Source organism: Canis aureus, chromosome 16 (assembly GCF_053574225.1).
Source record: "Canis aureus isolate CA01 chromosome 16, VMU_Caureus_v.1.0, whole genome shotgun sequence".
Classification (NCBI taxonomy): Eukaryota; Metazoa; Chordata; class Mammalia; order Carnivora; family Canidae; genus Canis; species Canis aureus.
Window position 1 is genome coordinate 17947248 of NC_135626.1, and position 22195 is coordinate 17969442.

At 47.7% G+C, this 22195-nt stretch overlaps 1 protein-coding gene across 7 annotated transcripts in view; it reads right to left on the reverse strand.

The window, feature by feature from the left end:
- Positions 1-1433: 1433 nt before the first annotated feature.
- Positions 1434-22195, reverse strand: part of PIPOX (pipecolic acid and sarcosine oxidase) — a 96052-nt gene continuing 75290 nt past the window's right edge. For 3 of the 7 annotated variants that reach the window (XM_077851978.1, XM_077851977.1, XM_077851976.1), the window contains exons 3-9: positions 11635-11783; positions 4248-4461; positions 3825-4007; positions 3124-3276; positions 2576-2734; positions 1900-1975; positions 1434-1636 (exon numbers count right to left, since the gene is read on the reverse strand). In XM_077851978.1, coding sequence (XP_077708104.1) covers positions 1506-1636; positions 1900-1975; positions 2576-2734; positions 3124-3276; positions 3825-4007; positions 4248-4461; positions 11635-11699 — 981 coding nt within the window. In that variant the 5' untranslated portion in view covers positions 11700-11783 and the 3' untranslated portion in view covers positions 1434-1505. Of the gene's footprint in view, positions 1637-1899; positions 1976-2460; positions 2735-3123; positions 3277-3824; positions 4008-4247; positions 4462-11634; positions 11784-13183; positions 13381-22195 lie in introns of those variants that run through there. The other 4 variants (XM_077851972.1, XM_077851971.1, XM_077851974.1 and 1 more) reach the window with 4 other exon arrangements.

A 22195-nucleotide genomic window follows, 5' to 3' on the forward strand; every position in this document is an offset into this window, starting at 1 on the left:
AGCCCCTGGAAGCAACCATTCCATTTCTGGTCCCTGTGAATCTGACTGCTCTCAGTACCTCATGTGAGTGGAATCCTCCAGTGTTTGTCCTTTTGTGTCAAGCTTATTTCACTTAGCATCACATCTTCAAGTCTCATCCTGGTTGTAGTCCATTATTCCTACTATACAGATGTAATTATTCCCACTTTACGGAGGCTGAGGTTCGAGGGATCCTCTGAGAGCACCCAAGAAGCAGACATGGCACGGGACTTGAGAGCCTGGCTGGCTTTAGGATCCCCTGGAGAAATCAGTGCTGAACCGTGTGTCTAGGCCTATGAGGCTATATTCTTTGTGTTGTCTTTCCTTTGGGAATATTTTTATTCTTATCTCCATTTCCTGTTTCTGTTCAGCACTTCCTTCTAACATTTTCACCCCAATTGGTCCCAATTTTTCTCCCCCAGGAGCAGGAGTTCTCAGGTCAAACTGGCCTGGTCTGGAGATGCTCCGGCTGGGATTTCAGCAGAGCACAATCAGCCTTGCTTGAGTCCCTGTTTATACCCCTCACCCCTTCACCCGCCCTGGGGTAGTTATAAGCCTGTTTCCTTCCAAAGCAATTAGTGCAAGGAGGCCAGCCGACTCGGTGCTAATGCCGTTTCATTAAGTGGGAGCAATCCTAATGATAATAAAATGGCACATTTAACATTCAAACATTGAACAGGGTTTCTAAGCGAGTGTGTCTCTCTCTTCCTTTCTGGTATAACAGCTCCATCTTCATAAGGACCTGACAATACACCCTAATGAGAGACTGGGGAGAACTAAGCGTCCTTACAGAGCCAAGGGGAGGCCAAGAACCAGACAAAGAATCCAGGGAAAGAGGGTGCAGGGCATTGAGGGGATAAAGACCCCAAGGATTCCTGGGGTCATGGGCTCTGTGGCGCTGATTTAGACAAAGTCATGAAGAAATAAGGTCACATGGAGAATAAAGCCCACCACAGACTCTAATGCAATGCAGCTATTCATTTCTTTGCTTGCTCAACACATTTTTTTCAACAAACATTTTTTGTGCACCCAAGGTGAGCCAGATTTTATGGGAGTCTGTGATGGAGGATGGCTCATGTTTTAGGAAAAGGAACTCCAAGTTCCTGTAAGTCGTGATCTACAAATCATCTTGTTTACCCTCCCCTGGGCAGCTCTAGTCAATTCCACCCCAAGTTTATGAAATGTCTCAGCAAAGAGAATTTTTTAACAACTGCTTGGATCCCCTGAGCCAGTCCTTATGCATCCTCCTTATTGAGACATCCATCTCAAAGGTCCTTGCTACTTGGTGATTTAGAATATCTGGTTGACCTTCTGGAAGCAAAAACATAGTGGGACTGGGGAGCTGGTCAGGGAAAAGAAAGTGGATTCAATCATCTGGTATTGACTGGGGACTCAAGAGAGGCAGGAGAACAGGATGACATTTAGTAGCCAGAGGGCTTTATTCCCAGCTCCTATACATATGCACAAGGGAAGCTGCTGGCCAGGGGTCAAAGGTGGGCTTTGCCCAGGCCAGGGAAGCGGCTCATTCGAAAAGGCGTCAGGTCATAGGATGGGGTTAATTTCATACTTAATTCACACAGGATCTTGCCCACAACAGGGGCGAGCTTGAATCCATGTCCTAGGGAAAGGAAAGCAGGCTGTCAAGGATCCTCAGGGAAAGCAGCTGGGGTCCCTGAATATCCACTACCCTGTCCCCAAATAGAGCTAACATCCCAAAGCTGGAGGTTGCCTCCCACCAGAAGTACCTCTTCTCTATTTGCCTGCCCAGCCCCTTCATACACTCAAGTCTAAGCTCTGGCCAGCTGCGAGCCTAGAAACACCATTTTGCCTGGCACTGAGAAAGGTCGGCTTTAAGGCACATCTTTCCCTCCTCAGGCTCACCAGAGAATCCAGCACCAATGACAATGTTGTCATACTTTGGGTGTCGATCAAGAATGCAGTGCCCATCGGGGGTGTTCTAGAAAGAAACAATCACACTTGCGTCCTTTGAGAACAGAAGGAGGAGGAAGAACTGCAGGCTCCAATGGGAGGGGACTAGGCTGGATTGCTTTCCAGAAAGAATGGGAATGGGGCACAGGAATGCTTTCTGCATGCCAGCGCCCCCTCCGGGTATGACAGTCTTTCTCATTTGTCCATCTGCCCTCTCTTCTCATACAACGCTATGAACACAGTAGGTGCTCAGCTAATGCGTGTAAACTGACTTTAGCCAAGATGCCTCAGGCCCTGGTGACATCTGTCTCGTCTCTTTGTCCCTAAGGCCTGTTCAACGAGAACATCTTGCCAAAAAATCTTTTAGAGCTCTTCTGGGAAACATAGTGAGGGGCTGCCAGGCAGAAACCTAGTTTGCTAATGAAAAGGAATATGAATAACCTCCAACGGGGCCCTCTCCAGTAGAGGTGGACCAGCCCACAGGAATAAGCTCATTTGTTTCAAGTCACATACCGGGTCAGGGGTCAAAGAGAAGCCAGCTGGAGCAGTGCAAGGTCTCTCTGTGTCCTTCCCCTGTTCTCTGGGGCTGCGAGAGGGCCAGGCCTGGCCCGGCTGCCCACACCCTTACCGTGTACAGGCAGTGCTCCAGAATGGCAGGCTTGGGCTCTAGGTCAGGTAAGTGATCTCTGATGAAGCGGCTCAGGATCTGGACGTCTTGGATGTCTGAGAAGGCTTCCGGGCAGTCCCGCTCCTCAGGATCTGCATTGTTGCCGTGGTGATAGCAGACCTAGCTCCCAATCAGAGCAGTGTGAGCTGCGAGGCCGGCCCTCCTGCACACCCACCCAGCCCAGGGGGCAGGCTCAGACGCAGAGTGCCCCCATCCATCATCACAACCTCTCCCTGGCCCTGACAGATGCTGTTTGCTGCCACATGAGGTTGCCTTAACTGTTCCTCCCCCCACTAGCCCCATGTTTGCAAAGGAAGGGCTCCCTTTGGGGAGGGGGGCTTGGGACAGCTGGGGGTCATGCATTGCAAATGGTGAATAGAGAAGTATTCTCCTGCTCCTGCTGCTCCCTGGGGGGATCTGGGGAATCTGTTGAAAGGGAAGTTAGAGCATTGCCCCAAATCTGCAAGGGAGGGGTGCCCTACCAACCCTCTCTGGGCCTTTCTGTTCACCTTCATCAACCCAGGATACTCTCCGGAGGGCAGCCCATAGATGTGGTGGGGAGTCAGGCTGAGGTCCAGGACCAGGAAGCAGGGAAAGGCCTGGGACACGCCATAGCTTCCAGGAACCTTCTCTGGCCAGTAACACACATTGATCCGCAGAGTCTTAAAGGAGGAAGAGAAGTGAGAGATGAAGGGGGAAAGCCAGGAAACTACAGACAGCAAGAACAGCCTCTCCAGAGGTCCTGTAGCTCTTAAATACAAGCCTGGATCCCCCCCTTAACTTGTCCATCCTTGTTTCACCCAATTCTCTCATCATCGATCTGTTCTATTTTGATACGAGGCACAAAAATTTCTGCATCTCTGTCTCTTCCCTCAGTCTTAGTCTCCCATACTGCACCCAGGCCTACTTCCCTCTCTCTCTCTCTCTCTCTCTCTCTCTTTCTCTCTCTCCAGCAGTTAATAAGGCCTCAGATGTGAGGCATTACTACCAACCAAGCCACTTCCTGAGGGCTTTATGTTTATTATATAATTTAATACTCCAACAGCCCTGTCCCCATTTTACATGTTATAAAACTGAGGCTCATGAAGTGAACTCATTTGCCCAAGTTCGTCCACTAGCAAGTGGCAGATCTGAGACTCAAACTCAAGTCCATCTGACTCCCAGGTTTCTTCTCTTAAACATCAACTCTGAGGCTTTCAGCCCGCCTGACCTGGAGAGGCAGCTCGATCCCCAGGGGACGGAGGAGCCGGTTGGTCCAAGGACCTACTGTGATGATCAAGCTCTTGGCTTGGTAGCTCCTGGAAGTACTTTTCACAATGACTGGCAGCCCTGGTTTTATCTCCATCACCTTCTCTCCATCATGGACTTGGCCTCCAAGACGTCGAATTGCATCCTGGAAGGGCAATGGCAGGGAAGAGCAAATTAGTTATATAGCTATACGGTTCACCCTGGTGAACAGAGTCTTTCACTTAGGGCAGAAAAGAGAGCACAGACTCCAGACCTCCCGTCCCATATCAACGAGATCAAGAATAAAGCCAGCAGGGCAATGGCTCCCTTCCAGCCAGGGAGGCTGGGGACAGCATATTGGAACCACAACAGAAGCTGCATTGTCCCCAAGGGCTATGCATACTACCTGGAGGGCTTTGAGGGCCCTGTCTGCATAGAGAACTCCTCCAGACTTTTCCAAGAGCCCCACTTCTCCCCTGGCCAACTGAACATTGGGGAAACGTTGCTTCAGTTCCTCAGCTGAAAAATACTGATGTTCCACCCTGTGTCTAGACAAAGTAGCCTGGATTGTTTTTAATTCTGAATTCTCCTTCATTCCCAGCATCAGTAGCCCAGTCTGCCTGTAAAAAAAGAAAAAGCAAGAAAAGAAAGGCACATGGATGATGGTATGAGTCAGGGCCCTGGGCCATTCTCTCTCATTCTTCAGCAAAGGTCCCATCAAGGAGGGAAGGAGGGTCCCAGCCTCATGTTCAAAAAACTGATCAAGGGCAGCGCCCCCTGCAGCCCAGGGTGTGATCCTGGAGACCAGGGATCGAGTCCCGCATTGGTCTTCCTGCATGGAGCCTGCTTCTCCTTCTGCCTGTATCTCTGCCTCTCTCTGTGTGTGTGTGTGTGTCTCTCATGAATAAATAAATAAAATCTTAAAAAAAAAAAAAAAACTGATCAAGTCAGGGGCGCCTGGCTGGCTGAGTCAGTAGAGCATGTGACTCTTGATCTCAGGGTCATGAGTTCAAGCCCCACACTGGGTGGGCATAGAGCCTACTTAAAAAGATTTAAAAAGGGATCCCTGGGTGGCGCAGCGGTTTGGCGCCTGCCTTTGGCCCAGGGCGTGATCCTGGAGACCCGGGATCGAATCCCACGTCGGGCTCCCGGTGCATGGAGCCTGCTTCTCCCTCTGCCTCTCTCTCTCTCTCTCTCTCTCTCTCTCTGTGTGACTATCATAAATAAATAAAAAATATTAAAAAAAAAAAAAAGATTTAAAAAAAAAATTAGGGTGCCTGGATGGCTCAGTCGGTTGGGTGTCTAACTGTTGGTTTAGGCCAGGTCATGATCTCATGGGTCCTGATCGAGCCCAACTGGGGCTCCAATGCCCACATGCATTCTCTCTGTCTCAGATAAATAAATAAATCTTAAAAAAAAAAAAAAAAAAGGTTAAAAAAAACTGTAAAGTCATCTCAGTACTGTCATCAGGGTCACACTCAGTATTACTAAGCTGGCTGCCAGCCCATTCCTAAGTCTGCCCTTGGCTCTCACTATTGGTTTACTTGTCCCTCTCTCCTCTTGGGATCCATCCCCGCCTTGAGGGCAGTTATCAGAAATCCTCTTATTCCCACATCTAGAAAGTGGTAAGTGTCTCTTCCTCTTCCTCCATCCCCTGACCCCTTCACTATCCTGATCTCCATTCTTTATCCTCTCCCCCCCTACTCTATGGCCCTGCTGTTTCTTTTCCTTTGTTCCTTTTCTTCACATATAATGTTTTGTCCCTTGCTGTGCATCTCTCTGGTTCCTCCTCAGAGGCTGCCCATTTTATGGAAAGGATCCTAAATGGGGAGACCTGGCTCTGGGTCCAGTCCTGGCAGACCCTTTGTGACCTTGCCCTGGTTGCACACCACTCCAGACCCCAGATTCCTCTGTAATGCAAGCCTGCTGGACAATATATTGGTGGTGCCACACCAGGGTGGTATCGCCCCGACCCCGGGGCTTATGGACATGGCATGGGCCATTTTTTTTTAGTTGCCACAATGCCTGGGGGTTGCCCCTCTCGTGTTTAGTGGGCAGGGCCCGGGGATGCTGAACCTGCAATGCTCCAGAAGATCCCACCCAAATGCTGAGAGCACCCTCACACAGAAACACCAATAAATGGTTTCTTGGGGTTCCGGCAATTAATTCAGTGATTCTGTGGTTCTATTTCTCCCTATACTTCCCTTTATGCTTCTTACTCTCCAGGGGAGTAAAAGTTGTTTCTCTTTAATACTTTCCGTCTCTCTGTCACAAGACATCAGAGCTCCCTTTTGATGGGAACGGATCTAAACAATGGAAGGGTCACTTTGGCCCTGGGACCATTGCTACAGTCCCTCTCCCTTTCAGCAGCTGCAGTGACCAGCACCAGCCTGGTACATCCCCCAGGTACTGTGTATAAAGCTCGTAATAGCCTATAATGGAGTCTCATGGATATTACATGCTTCCAAATCCCACATTATCTGGTTGGGGGGATTAAAGAGAAGATTGGGAGGGGGTAGGGACACAGCAGGCCCCAGGGCCGGTGTCAGTACACAGAGCTGCGAAGCATGCCCAATCCATTTGCCATGGCCCCCGCCTACCCAGCATTCAGCACTGGTGAGCGAGGATGAGCGCCTCCGCCTCCTCAAAGCTTAGCAGAGGAAGGATGCTGTAGCATCCCCATTAGCCAGCAGGGCCCCTTTCCCGTGGCCCCAAAAAGGGCTTCGTTTGGTTCTCAGGTAATGAAAACTTGCCCAATAGACTTCTTGGTCAAGAGGATAATTAAGAAGTCATGCAAGTATATGTCCTAGAGCCCTCGTTTGCCGATGTGGGCTGGGTACAATTCTGGGAAAGACCTGGCTTACCTCTCACCTCAGCGGTTATAATGTCAGACCCCTGGCTCAGCAATTGCAGAGCAGCATTTTCCAACCCCTGCCTGCTGTATCCCAACCGCAGTGTCCCATACACCCTGAGATTTAGCTACTTCCTTTCCACCCTTTCTCCCTTCCTTCCTTGAAGTAAGAACTCCTCTTACAGGAATGTACTGTATGGGGAAAACAAAACCCATGCCAAGACAACAGGCAAATCTGTCAAATTATGAAATGCTGAGTGATATTCTAATTCCCAAGCCATCCCGTGGTGGATGAAGCGGGAGCTCCCATCCCTAGGAGCAATCAGTGAGCTGATTCTGCCGGTGAATGTAATTGTGCCAATTGTAATCATTTTGCTCCAGCTCTCTGCCCCTGTGGCATTTATTTCTTAGCCCAGATATTGATCTAACAGTGGGAAATTTTCCATCTGAATTTGTGATGGTGGACCCTCCCCTCGTCCGAAGATGCGTTTGGGAAATTCTCATTTTCCGTGGATCACAGCTGAGCTATTTGGCCTGAGGGAAACCGTGCACTGCTGGAGAAATGCCTCCGATTGGAGAGAGATTTTTGACCATTATGAGCAAATCGGAAATAAATGTAAAACACTGCCTGCAAATGCAAAGGTCTGTCATTATGGGAGATAGGTGAGAGGCTCCTGTGGGAAATGCTTACAGAATTGGAAATCAGTCAGTCAAAACCGGGATCAGAAAATGGGCCTTTTCCACCCAGGATGAAGATAGATGACTTCCATGGGCAGATTGAAAATCATTTAAGTGCTTATTTTCTTAATGGCTTTTCCTAGATCCCAATAAACAGACCACTCGTTCTGCATCAATTTCTCACCCCTGTGCTCTGGGCCTCCCTCTGCTCTTTTCCTGCTCAGACCCTAGTGACAAAGTTTGGAGAGGAGAGGAATGAGAAGAGACAAGGCCATCGCAAGGGAGAAAAAAAAAAAAAAATGTCCAGGAAATGCCGGCTCAGGGCTGGCCTAGAAAGAAAGCATCTTAAAGTGAGGCTGGATTGTCAGGGGACCCTGGAAAGTGTGGCTCCCAGCTCCCAGCTCCCAGCTCCCAGCATACGACCAGCTGAGTGCAGAGCATGGGGTAGGAACTGTGACTTCCCCCCAACCCGAGTTGGCTCCAGCACCAGGAAGAGGTAATCGAAGAATCCTCCTGAGGGCCTTGTTGACTCCTCTAGCCAACTAAAGCCTCAGACCTGATGTAAGGAGCTGGTGATCAGGGCCTTCCATCTGTTACTAAAGCAGGACAGGAGGCCACCGGCCCGATGGAGCAGGGAGGAACTGGGAGGGACAGATAGCCCTCCTTGGTCAGCCACCTGCCAGCCCGGGCTCCCTCTTTCCCTTCCCAGGGTGAAAAGTGCCAGTGGAGCACCTTGGGGAAGGGACTCAGCCATGGCTGCTGTCTTTGTTGGTTTTGGAGGAGCTCTTGGCTTTCATCTTCCGCTCAGTGGGCCGAGGTGGAATTGGTTAACAAAGACTGCTCCAGGGAGGGGATGTGGCTGACAAGCCAGACACTTCACAGAGACACAGGAAGCAGCAGCTGCAGAGGGGGCCACCAGGTTCTGCCAGCAGCTGTACTGCCTACGGCTGTGATCTTGTCTGATATTGTCAGCTAAGCAGGGGCAGCCTGGGTCAGGAGCTAGATATTAGGACTCAAAGGGAGAAGGGGGGGCAAGCAAGAGGTGAGCCACAGAGCTGGGATTTGCTGGTGGTATCAGCATCCCAGCTGTATGCATCACAAAAGATTCAGACCTTGTGATCTGACACGTGTCATTGTCTGTACCCAGAATGTATGCAAATATCCGGAGCCCACCCATGTTTAGTATGCCACTGTCACAGGAAGAAGCGGAACAGGAGGAAAAGAATTGGACAACCACCTTCACTACCAACTCCTGAAGATGTTTGTTTGGTTGTTGTTTTTTTGTTGTTTTTTTATCACCATCGAATAGCATTGAGTACATACATTCGGATCTATCAGTTACATGATGATGTTGCGCTGGTTCTCCCAGAAGAACCTAGGAGAATGAGAACCACAAAGATGATAACGCATGTAGAAAATCAGAATTAAGAGCCAAAGCAAAAAGAATGGCAATGGGAAGTATCTATTCTGTATCCCTAAGTAAAAGAATCAAATAGTGTGCTCGAGTGAATCAGATTAGCCACAAGAAAGAACTGGGTAATGATTATGATAATAATAATAATAATTAATAATAATAATAATGGCAACACCTAGCACTCTGTAGAACTTGAAAGGCTTTCCAAAGCACATTCACTCCACTATTCATTTTTCATAAGTGGGGATTAAAGCATCGGAATGGTCTTTTATTTTTTAAAATTTATTTTCTTTATTTTTAAAATTATTTATTTATTCATGAGAGACACAGATTGAGAGAGAGAGGCAGAGACATAGGCAGAAGGAGAAGAGAAGCAGGCTCCATGCAGGGAGCCTGTCGTGGTACTCAATCCCGGGTCTCCAGGATCACATCCTGGGCTGAAGGCGGCGCTAAACCGCTGAGCCACCCAGGCTGCCCTTGGAATTGTCTTTTAAGAGGGACTATGATATCTTCCTGTCTTTAAATATATATTAGCAGTCTTTCGACCCGAGATGATTTAGGCATGAATTTGTTTGGACAGAGGGGATGGACAAGGTCACCACTCTGTGGTATCTTCTAAGCCGGGGGCCAGCAAACTATGACCCAAGAATCAGATCAGATCTACCACCTATTTTTGTCTGTCATACAAGCCAAGATGATTTTTACATTTTTAAATAGTTGATAAAGAACAAAAGAATATTTCAGGACATGAAAAGTGCATGAAATGTCAGCATCCATGAATAAAGTTTTATTGGCATACAGCCACGCTCATTTATTTACATATCATCTGTGGCTGCTTTCACACTACAATGGCAGAGTTGAGTAATTGGCAGAGTTGAATAGTTACAACAGAGACCATATGGCCTGCAAAGTCGAAAATACTATGTGGCCAATTCTGGAAAAAGTTCACCAAGCCCTATTCTAGACTAAAAGTGTAGTGATCTCGCAATCTGCACTAATAGGTTAAGAGCCTGACTACTCAGCAACCCTCTCATAAGGTTGTGGGGTGGATTCAATGCATTAGCATATATTGGGTACTTTTAAAGCAGCCTAAGTTTCTTATCATGAGCACTAAATAACATGATGATGGTGATGATGGTGATGATGATGGACTTGTCAGGTACCACCACTCCAAACCCTTCACATACTCATCCTCACAACAGACCCCTGAAATTGCCCTACTTTATAGGTAAGAAAACTGAGTCTCCCAGAGGTTAAACAGCTTGCTCCAGACCACACAGCTAAATGTGTCAGAGCTGACATGTAGAGCCAGGTCTGCCTGGTCCCAAGGCCTTTCCAAATTCCTATCCTCCTGCCATGAGGACTGTGAGATTATGAGAATCTCCTATCCAAGGGTTCCTTTCCCTTGCTCCAGCAGCCATTCTCCTTGATGTCCATGGCTGCTACCTCCCACCTGTCTCCTCTTGCCCTTCTTCTTCCCTATGCAACAGAGATAGGATACAGCTGACCCAAATGGGTAGAAGGAACTGCCACTTATCCAAAGATGCTATGTACTATACCAAGTACTTCATGAGAGTCTTATTTAAGGGGCACCTAGGGTGGCTCAGTCAGTTAAGCATCTGACTCTTGATTTCAGCTCAGGTCAGGGCCATGAGATTGAATCCCACATCAGGCTCCACACTGGGCATGGAGTCTGTTTAAGATTCTCTGTCTTTCTGTCCCTCTTCCTCTCTTTAAAAAAAAAAAAAAAAGTCTCCTTTAATCCCCCACAAAGCCCTGTGAGGAAAAAATGAGACACAGAGAGGTACAAAAACTTTTCCAGTGTTATACAGCCAGTAAGAGGTAGACACAAAGTCAAATTCAAGCCTGTCTCAGAATCATGTCCTTTCTGAAAGATTCCAGACACTCTCCTAACATCTCTTAGTTACCTCCTTATCTGCTGGGAAGAAGTGTGCCCTCCAAGGCCTCAGCACTTCTCTTAGTACCAGATACTCAGCAGTATTCACAGATGGCTGACAGAGAAGGGTCCCTTTGCCAGGCCACCCCTCAGCAAGACATGCTCCTTTATTTGGGTGCTGTGTGCATTAGCTACCTCTGGAATAAATCTGTAATTAGCTGTCCTAGCTGTATTTGCATAATGGATTTCACTTTGTTCTTAAGTTAATGGTGTTTTTGCAACAGAACAGTAACCTCTTGGTTCTCGGCCATTAAAATAACTGCCACCCTGTAGGATAGAGTCGTGGTTTTGTAGAGAGTTCAGTTAAGAGCCACAGAGAAGGTGGGAAGGGACGTGTGGTGGGTGATTAAAGTTCTCTATGCACCATGGCTTGTCTGCCTTCTTCCCCATGGCTGTTTGAAAGGTCAATGGAGGTGAGGGGGTACAGAGGAGCTTTAAAGGTTAGAGAGCCATGGGGACAGCAGAGATCCCCAGTGAGCAATAAGGCCTACAGAGGAGACCTATAGGAAGAGGAATTCAGAGAGAATGAATGGATTTATAGGGGTGGCTCCTGGGAGAGAGGACCCAGTGTGAAAAGTTTTGATATTAGTATGAATATAAAGAACCAGCTCTGGGTATCAGCTCTGTGTCTTTTCAGCAGTCTTCACAATATACCCTCTGCTGGCCTTGGACATGTGCTCTGAACCCAGTCCTAGAACTCAGAGTGTGACAGGAGCCAGCTGACCTATGGGGCAATCCTAACAGGGAGCAGAATGCTCCTATGTGTCTGGCACTTCCCTAGGCCCTGTGTCCCTCCACAGCATTTCACATGTTCACTGCACTGTACCCTCACATACTCAAAGCACCTCCAGGCACTGGGCCCCACAATTCAAGGAATTCCCCCATCCGCCAACCTGTGTAATTGAGTTTCAGCCTCGTGCTCCAGCTGGGCCCATATCTGGTAGCACTCATCCATCATCTGGGTATAAAAATCTTCAAGGTATGCCCTTCGGATTATCCGGCTCTGCCCATGCGAGCTTCCTCGGGAGTGTGGTAGAAAAAACTGGAAACAGAAAACAAGAGAGACAACTGAAGCTGTTACCCCTTGCGCTGTCTCTTCCACCCCTTAGGAAATTGCTCAGCATGTGTTGTCAATCAGGAGCATTTCCTCTTCAAATATTTTCATAGTTCTCCCTTTATGGTCAAGTTACTGATTTGGCTACCAGCATAGAAGTTCTTTAGGAGTACTAACTCTGCTTCCTGGGATGCCTGGATGGCTCAGTGGGTTAGCACCTGCCTTAGGCCCAGGGTGTGATCCTGGGGTCCTGGGATCGAGTCCCACATCAGGCTCCCTGCATGGAGCCTGCTTCTCCTTCTCCCTTTGTTTCTGCCTCTCTCTCTGTGTGTGTCTCTCATGAATAAATAAAGAAAATCTTAAAAAAAAATAACTCTGCTTCCTGTTTGGTAACATTACCTCACACCCCAAAGTCCCTTTGTTAGTTAGTCTTTGGTCATCTTGCTGCAAGCCCAGCCCACTTAACTCATAGTCTCATAGAGAAGCATAATTAGAAAGCACCTTTGAGATCATTCCCATCTAGCCCCCTTCATTTTTTTTCAAATTTTTATTTAAATTCAAGTTCAAGTCACTAGTTAGCATATAGTGTAACATTAGTTTCAGGAGAACTTAGTGAGTCATCACATACAATACCCAGTGCTCATCACAAGTGCCCTCAATCCCCATCCCCCATTTAGCCCATCTCCCACTCACCTCCCTCCATCAACTCTGTTTGATCTCTATCTTTAAGAGTCTCTTAGGGTTTGACTCCATCTTTTTAGCCCTTTCCCATATATACTTCTGTTTTGTTTCTTAAATTCCACATATGAGTGAAATTACATGGTATTTATCTTTCACTGACTGATTTATCACACCTAGCAAGGCATCCCCATTATTGTCAATGGCAAGATTTCATTTTTAATGGCTGAGTAATATTCCATTGTATATATATACACCACATCTTCTCTACCCCCTTTTTTTTTTTAAAGATTTTATTTACTTATTTGACAGAGAGAGAGAGAGCAAGAGAGCACAAGCAGGGGGAGCTGCAGGCAGAGGGAGAGGGAGAAGCAGGCTTCCCACTGAGCAGGGAGCCCAATGTGGGGCTTGATCCCAGGACCCTGGGATTATGACCTAGCCAAAAACAGACACTTAACCAACTAAGCCACCGAGGCATCCCCTTCTTTATCCATTCATCAGTCAATGGATACTTGGGCTCTTTCCATAGTTTGGCTACTGTTGATAATGCTGCTATAAACACCAGAATGCATGTATCTTTTCAAATCTGTATTTTTGTATCCTTTGGGTAAAAAAGGCTCACCCCAAAGTGTGCTGGCTCTGGAAACTTCTCTTTGGAAGAGGAGAGAAGGACAGTCCCTAAAGTCAGGAGTGTGGAGGAGACACAGTACCTGCTCCAGCAGGATGACCTTCTTTCTGTGTTTGGCCAGGTGGTATGCCGTGAAGCAGCCCTGGATGCCTGCCCCGATCACAATGGCATCACAGAGAACTTTCTGAGCAGCCATGATGCCCACTCAGCCTTACAGCCACAAAGCTCACACACAAAGGAGAAACCAAACAAAAGTAGCCTCTGGGCTGAAGGGGGAGGAGTAGGGCAAAGTCCAGCCTGGCCAACACTCCCACAATCCCCTGAGCTGTGTCCTTCCCTCCACTCCTCCCTCCCAGCAAAGCCTGGCATAGTGCCCAGCCCCCACTTCCCCTGTAGAGCAGAACAGGGTAGTCTGATTCCTGAAGTTTAGCCCAGCTCAGCTGCCAGCCTCACCCTTGTATCCCTCTAGCTTTCTATTCTTGGCTCAATTATTGTCATGCAAATGGCTCCTTCCTATGCCACCTTCCTGTCTCATTATGATCTTTGTCTCGGGACTTCGGCCTTGGAATTTCAATGCCTCCTAGACCAAGCTGGGCACCAGGAATGCTGCCTCCCCCTGCTGGCTTCTCTCCCTGCAGCCTGATTTCCTTTGGAGATTCTAAGGGCCAAGCTAAGAACTTGGCACTCCGCCCAGGGTAAGGCTCACCTCCCTGGTGGATGGTGAGGTCAGGGGGTAGATGCAGGGAACAATCCGGAGGGCAATTTTGTGAGTATGAAATTATTCTCAGCGTGTTGCTTTCATTTTTTTACAAAGGAGAAGAAATTATCCGGAATAACTGGGAAGGACAGAGTGAGAAGAGGAGCCTTCTCCTGAGGCACAGAGTGGGCACCAGGCACCAACCCCGGGCACACAGGGTCCCCAATGTGAGCAAGCCCTCTGTGCCAGGCAGTGTGCTAAAAAATACCACTACATGCATTCAGGACAGAGCTAGGATTTGTAGGACCTGGTTCTTGTACCATTTTGGGGTCATGATCCCAGAGTCCCAGGATCGAGCCCCTGAATTAGGCTCCCTGCTCAGTAAGGAGTCTGCTACTCCCTCTGCCCTTCTCCCTGCTCGTGCTCGTGCTCTCTCTCTCTCTCTCTCTCTCTCAAATAAATAAATAAATAAATAAATAAATAAATAAATAAAATCTTTAAAAAAGAAAAAGAAAAATTATGAATACAAAATTAGGTGCTAGGACTAGGAAGAGACTGTCCAATTAAGGAGCACTGTGGATGAAGTTTTGTTAGCTTCATGGTACATCTGCCTCTGTACACATCACCTCATTTAATCCCTGCAGCCCTAGGAGAACATATATTTATCTCCACTTTGGGCACATAAAGATGGCCCCAAATTCTTTGTCACTCCTCCCGTCACAGGCTCTGTGACTACATGACCAATAGACTATGGCAAAGTGGGCAGCCCCGGTGGCGCAGCGGTTTAGCACCGCCTGCAGCCCAGGGCGTGATCCTCGCTGCATGGAGCCTGCTTCTCCCTCTGCCTGTGACTCTGCCTCTCTCTCTCTCTCTCTCTCTGCATCTCTATGAATAAATAAATAAAATCTTAAAAAAAAAAAAAAGACTACGGAAAAGTGACACTGGGACACTTTCTGGCCCCCGCCTTAAGACACTGAGAGCTTCTTCTTGTCCTGGAGCACTTGATCTGAGTCACCATGTTAGAGGTCCAACCACTCTGTGGGAAAGACCATGTGAGGAGGCCCTGAGACTGCATGGAGAGCCAGACATAAGAGTGAAGCCACCTTGGACCTCCAGCACAGCCCAGCCACCAGCTCTATACCACTGAGTGACCCAACTAATGCCACACAGAGCAGAATCACCCAGCCAAGCCTCATCTGAATTCCTGATCGACGAAATCATGAGATAGAATAAAACCAGTTGTTACTTTAACCATGAAGTTTTGGGCTAACTTTTTATGCAGCCAAAACTGAAATGCCTCTTTACAGCCAAAGACATTAAAGCTTACAAAGCCACACACCTAGTAAGCATAGGCACTGAGATATGAACCTAGGGTCATCTGCTCCAATCCTGTTCCCTTAACCACTGTGCCATGCTGGTGATCCGTCCGAACTCATACTGATGATTCTGATTTAAATAGTTTGCTGTTTCTTTCATGGCCATACTGTGTGGGGAAAAAAATACTGGATCAGAAAATCCATATGATCCCATTGCGGCTGCCCAGCCTCAGTGAAGTGACCCCCCCCCCCGCCACCCCCAGCAAAGAAGGGCAACTAGTTGTCCTCTTGGCCCAGACCCTCTTTTACTAGGAAAATGGGGGTCCAGAGAAGGGGTACCCATGACTGGCTTTTTTTTCTTCTAGAAAAAAAATCACTCTAGAATCCAGAAGTCATTTCAACTCCACCTCACCCCTATCCCACATGAATGGGGTAGCATCTGCCTCACAACTGGACAGTCCCCTTAAAAAATGGTAGACATGATGGGAAAAGTGTACTATTTAAGTATGCAAAGGCTTGATAGAAATAGGTAAGGTCAGCCCCCAGGTTTGTCTTGGTAAGATGTCAGAGAAGATGAACAGTTTATGCACAAGGGAAACAGGTAATAAATCCTCACATGGAAGTGCGCCCAGCCTCACTAGCAATGAAAGAAATGGGAATGAAATAATCTCAAGGTACGATTATGTGCCTATTAAATGAGCAAAAATAAATAAAAATTATAAAATTGGGTGTTGTCAGTGCTGTGGGGAAGGAGAGAGAATGAAGGGGCGACTCAGATGGTCTGGGCCTTCTGGAGAGTACTGGGCAGCGTGCAGGCACAGTAGAATGGTGAACCTTCTGATCTAGAAATCTGACTTGGGGAACTATACCCCCAGGAAATATCCAAGGGAAGAAAAAGACATTTGTATGAAGACATTCATAGCCATGCTTTTACAATCTAGAGAACTGGAAACAACCCAGCCACAGGGAATCGCTGAGCAAATTCTGGCACGTTGACACAACGGAATACTATGTAGCAATTCAAAATGACAAGCTGAGGTCTGTGGGCTACATAAAAATGTGTATATATATGAAATCATCCTGAGAAAAAGAACAGAACACAAATAGACACACTCAGATCACAACCATGAGTTATGTGTGTGTGTGTGTGTGATCAAAGATCTAAAGGGAATTTGGCACAGTAATTGAGCTTAATGCTCATTAGTTTCCATACTCTCTCAAAACCCTGCTTTCATTCACAATTTGTAACAGGGGAAGGAGGAATTCCCTGGGGAAGCAGATTCCTCAGATCTCCGCTGGTCACCGGTTCCAGGGCCGGGGGAAGTTCTTTCTTTGTTCTAACCTCCGTGCTTCCTGCTGTCCCCCCACCCGCCCCTCCTGGGCCATTTCTTATTGTTCGTTCTCCAGGGAAGCTACAAAGCGGCTCTACATCCCCCTCTCCTTTGTTTAATATAATATCCCTCCAGAAATAAGACGACACTTCCATTTCCCCATCCCTACTTCACAAGCTTGCCCTGGATTCCTAGACTCAAGCATTCTGCTTCTTGTTAAGAATTTCAAACAGCTCCTCCGAAAGCAGACACTGGCCTCGGCCCAACCTTGAAATGAAAAGGAAATAGACTTCTGAAGGCTTCCCCTCTCTCTCAGGGTTGCCCGTCCTTGTGGCTGTCCTGACAGGGGCAGGCAGAGAGAAGCGATCCCCTCAAATTCCATTTTAACACCCATTTTGGATCGGAAGACTATTAAAGAAAAAGCCAGCAGCCCTACACCGCGCTGCTGTGTGTCAGCAATTGCAGCTCGTGTCCTGGGGCCGAGCCGCCAAGGATGTGAGGCTGAACTGCTCATCTGATGGCTTGATTGACACTTCGCAGACGGGGGCGGGCGAGCCCAGCCAGGGAAGCAGCAAGCTGTACGGCTCGAAATAATGAGGACTCGAATCGGGAGAGGGCGTGGAATAAATAAGAGAGACCTCAGAGTCGAAAGGCGAGGGGGAATCTTCTGTTCCCAGGGAGCTGGAGCCTGGGGCAAGGAGGCAGGCTGGCAGACCAGGAAGTGGCCCCTCCAGACCCATCCTGCCAGCTGCCGGGGCCTTTGGGTCCCTGATGTGTAGAAGATGCCAGAGTGAGAAAACCGAGAGCTGCACAGCTGGATCTGAACGTGGTCTCCACACACACTGTCCACCCGGTGCATGTCTCCGGTTTCACCCTCCCACCGCCCACCCCTCCAGCCGGGCCCCTTCCGCTGCCTTTGCCCCAGGTCATCCATCTGCCTTCACTCACCTCGATTCCCGCAGTAACCTCATAACGGGGCTCCCGGCCCCTCCGTGCCCACTCTGTACCTATCCTTCCACGCCTCTGCCGGAGTCCTCTCTCTAAAACGGTGAATGGAACAGGTCACCCCCTACTGAAAACTCTGTAACAGTCGCCCATTTCCTATTACAATGAAAACCACAGCGCCTTAGCCTGGCACGGGAGGCAGTTTGCTTCTGACCTCCACTGGCTCTTGCAGCTCTGCAGCCGGTCCCTTCTCACCGCTTTCTTTAGGCCCTGGCAAGGCTGAGCGGAGAGAGGTCCTGACGTCACTGCGATGATTCCAAACTCCCCAACACCCCCAAGCCAACTTGGATATCCTCTGTCCTGTGCTCCCTTCTCACGCCCTCTGCATCTCAGGGACAACAATGAACAGAGGGTAATGCAGTAGTTCGCGTGTCTGCCTCCCTCGACCCCCAGCTCCTTAAGGGGAAGGAGTCTAGAGCGTGGCGAAAAGGATGTCTCCCTCCCACCCTGTCCTCAGCCACTTTGCTCTCCTCACATGCACTACTGTTACCATTTTCATTTGTCTCCTTTCAGAGATGTTCTATGAGGCTACAAAAATATTTAAACTGCCTAGTCTTTGTTTTAAGTCTCAGAAGTAGCACACTGCACAGCACTTTGCTGTTCCCGTTTCTTATCTCGTGGCTCCCGCATGAGTCCTATGGAGCTGGCCCGTTCTTCCTGAGGGCTGTGTAGTTTTCCTTGCATGGCGAAGGCATTTGGGACAGAGAAGGCACCCAGACATGTTTGCTGAATGTATGCTGGGTTTCTCTGGCTGCCAGAGGCATCCTCACTCACAGAGTTCTCTAGCCATCCGGTGTTGGGAGTTCGGGGGTTCTTATCCAGGCCAGCCTGGCAAGGTTTATTAAAGGCTGGCAGTGTCCTCTGTGAGCTGCTGAGGACGGTGCCCATTTTCAGGCCTGGAGGTAGTGGGGATAGAACACCCAGAGAACCTGGCTTCTGCTTCCTGCTGTGTCTTTGTGTTTGCATTTGTTAAGTGGCAGATATTACCGCAACCCTGCTCCCTCAAGATATAAGAGTTCCATTCCTAGGCAGTCTCCAGGTGAGGGAAGAAAATAAGGAAAGTCCTGGGAATTGGGGCTGAAACCTCTGAGAAAAAAAATAAATCACCATGTAGCTTGGGAAGGGAGCATCCACCTCAGACCTCACTAGGACAGAAGAAAATTTGGTAAAAATGAGGAAGGAGACATTTTCATTGTCTTAAGGGAAAACTTCCTTGAAGATGAACACTAGAATCCCCTTCTTCTTCTTCTCTTTCTCCCTCTCCTCCTCCCCCTTCTTCTTCTTCTTGACTTAAGAGTTTTATTTTCCAGGAAGCCTGAGTGGCTCAGTGGTTGAGCATCTGCCTTTGGCTCGGGGCATGGTCCTGGAGTTCCTGGATTGAGTCCCATGTCAGGCTCCCTGCATGGAGCCTGCTTCTCCCTCTGCCTGTGTCTCTGCCTTTCTCTCTGTATCTCTTATGAATAAATGAATACAATCTTAAAAAAAAAAAATCCTTTACTGAGGAGCTCCTGAAGGGTTGCCCTGGCCAGGGAATCCAGAACCTTCAGTCTCTCAGACACAACAGGTGGAGTTACAAGCTTATAGCTGGGAACTTCCTTACAGAGTTTGTCGTATGTCACTTTGTCAAACGAGATGAGGTTATTGAGCCTGTCCTGAACTATTCCTTTAGACCATTTCTCCTCTCTGGCCTTGCCCCCAGATTTGTTCACTGAGTCTTTGTCTTTTTTTTTGGTGGACTTTTCAGAATTTTTCTTCTTGTCATCCCTGGGCAACATTGCAAAGCTCAGAGAGTAGCAGCCACACCTGCCTTAGCCTCGCTAAGATGTCAGACAAAAATCAAACACTGGAATCTCAGTCTTGTCTTAAGTCTTTCTATCCCAGCTCTGCACAAATCTGTGTGCACATCTGCACACCCATCTAACTGTGGTGCTCAAGGATATACTCAGGTGTTCATTAAGTAGGTCTCTTTACACCTATGTGTATCTGAGCAGGTCTATTTCCACCACTAGGCTTTTGGAGAGGTCCCATTAAAGCTCAGCAGACATTGGAGAAAATAGCAAATCAAACAGTGATGAGAATAGGTATCCCAATTCTGCCGCTTGGAGGTGAGGGTGTGTTTGGGACCGAAATAATATATTATCCCCCTTTGTAGGAGAGACTCTTCCATGGATTTCCCATACTTCATAGCCTGGCTATCAGGACACTCTGCAATCAATATTTGCAGCAAGGAGTGAGTACCAGGGGCAGGAAAAGTCAAGTGGTTTTCACATGGATCAGGCTGGCTTAACAGGTGACAATATCAACCAAACTTTAGTAGCATGCAGGAAGACCAACTCCAGGGATTTGGTGCTCTGGTATTCCCCAGTTTTCAAGGAGATATGGTCTTCCATTCTCCTACCTCTGCAGCCTGACTGCTGATGTTGCTGCTTGTTAGGGAACATAGGTGGACATGGGAGCTCAGGTCCTTCTGACGTAATGCTACCAAACATAGGGTCATGGAGGCAGAGAATAGAGGGAAGCCTGAAGGAAAGCAGAATTTGGGATAGCAACTCCTAAGTCATCTTCAATCTCCATCTTCTAATTGTTGCCTCCTGGCTGACTCCCAAAGCCAGTCTGGCCCATCTCCTGAGTCATAATACCTGTAAGACTCATCTCCCTTACTCTGATTTCTCTCTGATTCTTATTCTTCTGTTCTTTTTTCTCTTTCTTCCTTGGGCCTCCTTCCTTTCCTTGAGGCCAAGAAAGAAAGAGAGATCTGAGGGAGGGTATTCGCAGAGAAGTGGTAGGATACCAGGGCCTGGCTGGGGGAGAGGGCTTGAGGCAATGGAAGAGGGAGGGGAGCCTAAGGGAGCAGAGAATCTCAGGCACCAAAGCTACAAAGCTCTGCTGCTTAGTGCTCTTTCTACTAATTGAGTATTTTACATAACATTTAAGTCCACTGGGGCTGGAAAGACAACCCTCCCTCCTGTATCCCTCCCTCCTCTCTCATTTGGCTGCTGGTTTAGACAGGACATTCATGCTTAAGATTTATTGGCTTCTTGAATCTGTAGACTAGTATCTTCCATCAGTCCTGGAAAGCTCTCAACCATTTCTCTTCTCAAATATTTGCTTCTGCCCTATTTGTTCTTTTCTATTTTTCTGGGATTCTAATTAAACATATATTAAAGCTCTAAGCCACTGTATCTACTATCTTCTCCATCCTTCTCCTCTTTTGGTCTCTCCATGTTTCATACTGGGTAATTTCCCACTATTATCTTCCACTTTGCCAATTCTCTGTTCTACTGCATCTCAGCTGCTTTTATTTACTTTTTTTTAATTTTTTAAAATTTATTTACGATAGTCACAGAGAGAGAGAGAGAGAGGCAGAGACATAGGCAGAGGGAGAAGCAGGCTCCATCCACCGGGAGCCCGACGTGGGATTCGATCTCGGGTCTCCAGGATCGTGCCCTGAGCCAAAGGCAGGTGCTAAACCGCTGCGCCACCCAGGGATCCCTCAGCTGCTTTTAAATTAATGAGTTGAATTTAAATTGCAAGGGATCCCTGGGTGGCTCAACCGTTTAGCGCCTGCCTTTGGCCCAGGGCACGATCCTGGAGTCCTGGGATCGAGTCCCACATCGGGCTCCCTGTGTGGAGCCTGCTTCTCCCTCTGCCTGTGTCTCTGCCTCTCTCTCTCTTTCTATGTCTATCATGAATAAATAAATAAAATATTTTAAAAAATAATTTTAATTGCAATTACTATTATATTTTTTAATTTTCAGAATTTGCATTTGGGGTTTTTTTTTTAAGATTTTATTTATTTATTCATGAGAGACACAGAGAGAGAGACAGAGACATAGGCAGAGGGAGAAGCAGGATCCCCATGGGGAGCCTGATATGGGACTCAATCCCAGGATTCTAGGATCACAACCTTAGCCAAAGGCAGATGCTCAACCACTGAGCCACCCAAGTGCCCCTGTATTTGGTTTCTTTAAAGTCTGGTTTGTCCCTTTATTTTTTTTTTAATTTTTTTTATTTATTTATGATAGTCACAGAGAGAGAGAGATAGAGGCAGAGACACAGGCAGAGGGAGAAGCAGGCTCCATGCACCGGGAGCCCGATGTGGGATTTGAAACCGGGTCTCCAGGATCGCGCCCTGGGCCAAAGGCAGGCGCCAAACCGCTGCGCCACCCAGGGATCCCCATGGTTTGTCCCTTTACATAATGTCTTATTCCATGTAAATATCTGCACTTGAACAAATTATTGTTTATTACACATTAATTTATTACATGTTATTCCACATATATAGGAACAATCTAAATAGGAAGGGGCTTTCTCTGGAGAGTATTGTGCTGACTTCTGCCAGACACTAGGGGCATCACCAGTCCTGAGCTATCAAAACAGAGACCCCCAGATCTGAGGTTCTCTGGATCATGCGGGAGTCCTTTGGGATCTCAGTGTATTGAAGGGAGGACATTGTATTAAGCTTCCCACCATGTACAGGCATTGAGCATGGATTTCTAACCCATACATTATCCCAAGTGATCAAAATGAAACTTCAGATTTGCTAGAATTGACAGATGCTTTTTCAGGGAAAAGTGGTTTCTGTGCTTTGTTTGGTTTTCTCCTCCATATTGACCTGTTGGTTCCTTGGTATTTTATCAACTCTTTGGAGCTTTTAAGGTATTTTAAAAAATATTTTATCTAGCACTTCTAGTTGTTTTTACTGGGATGGTCAGTCCAAATAATTCTGTCTGACATTACCAGGT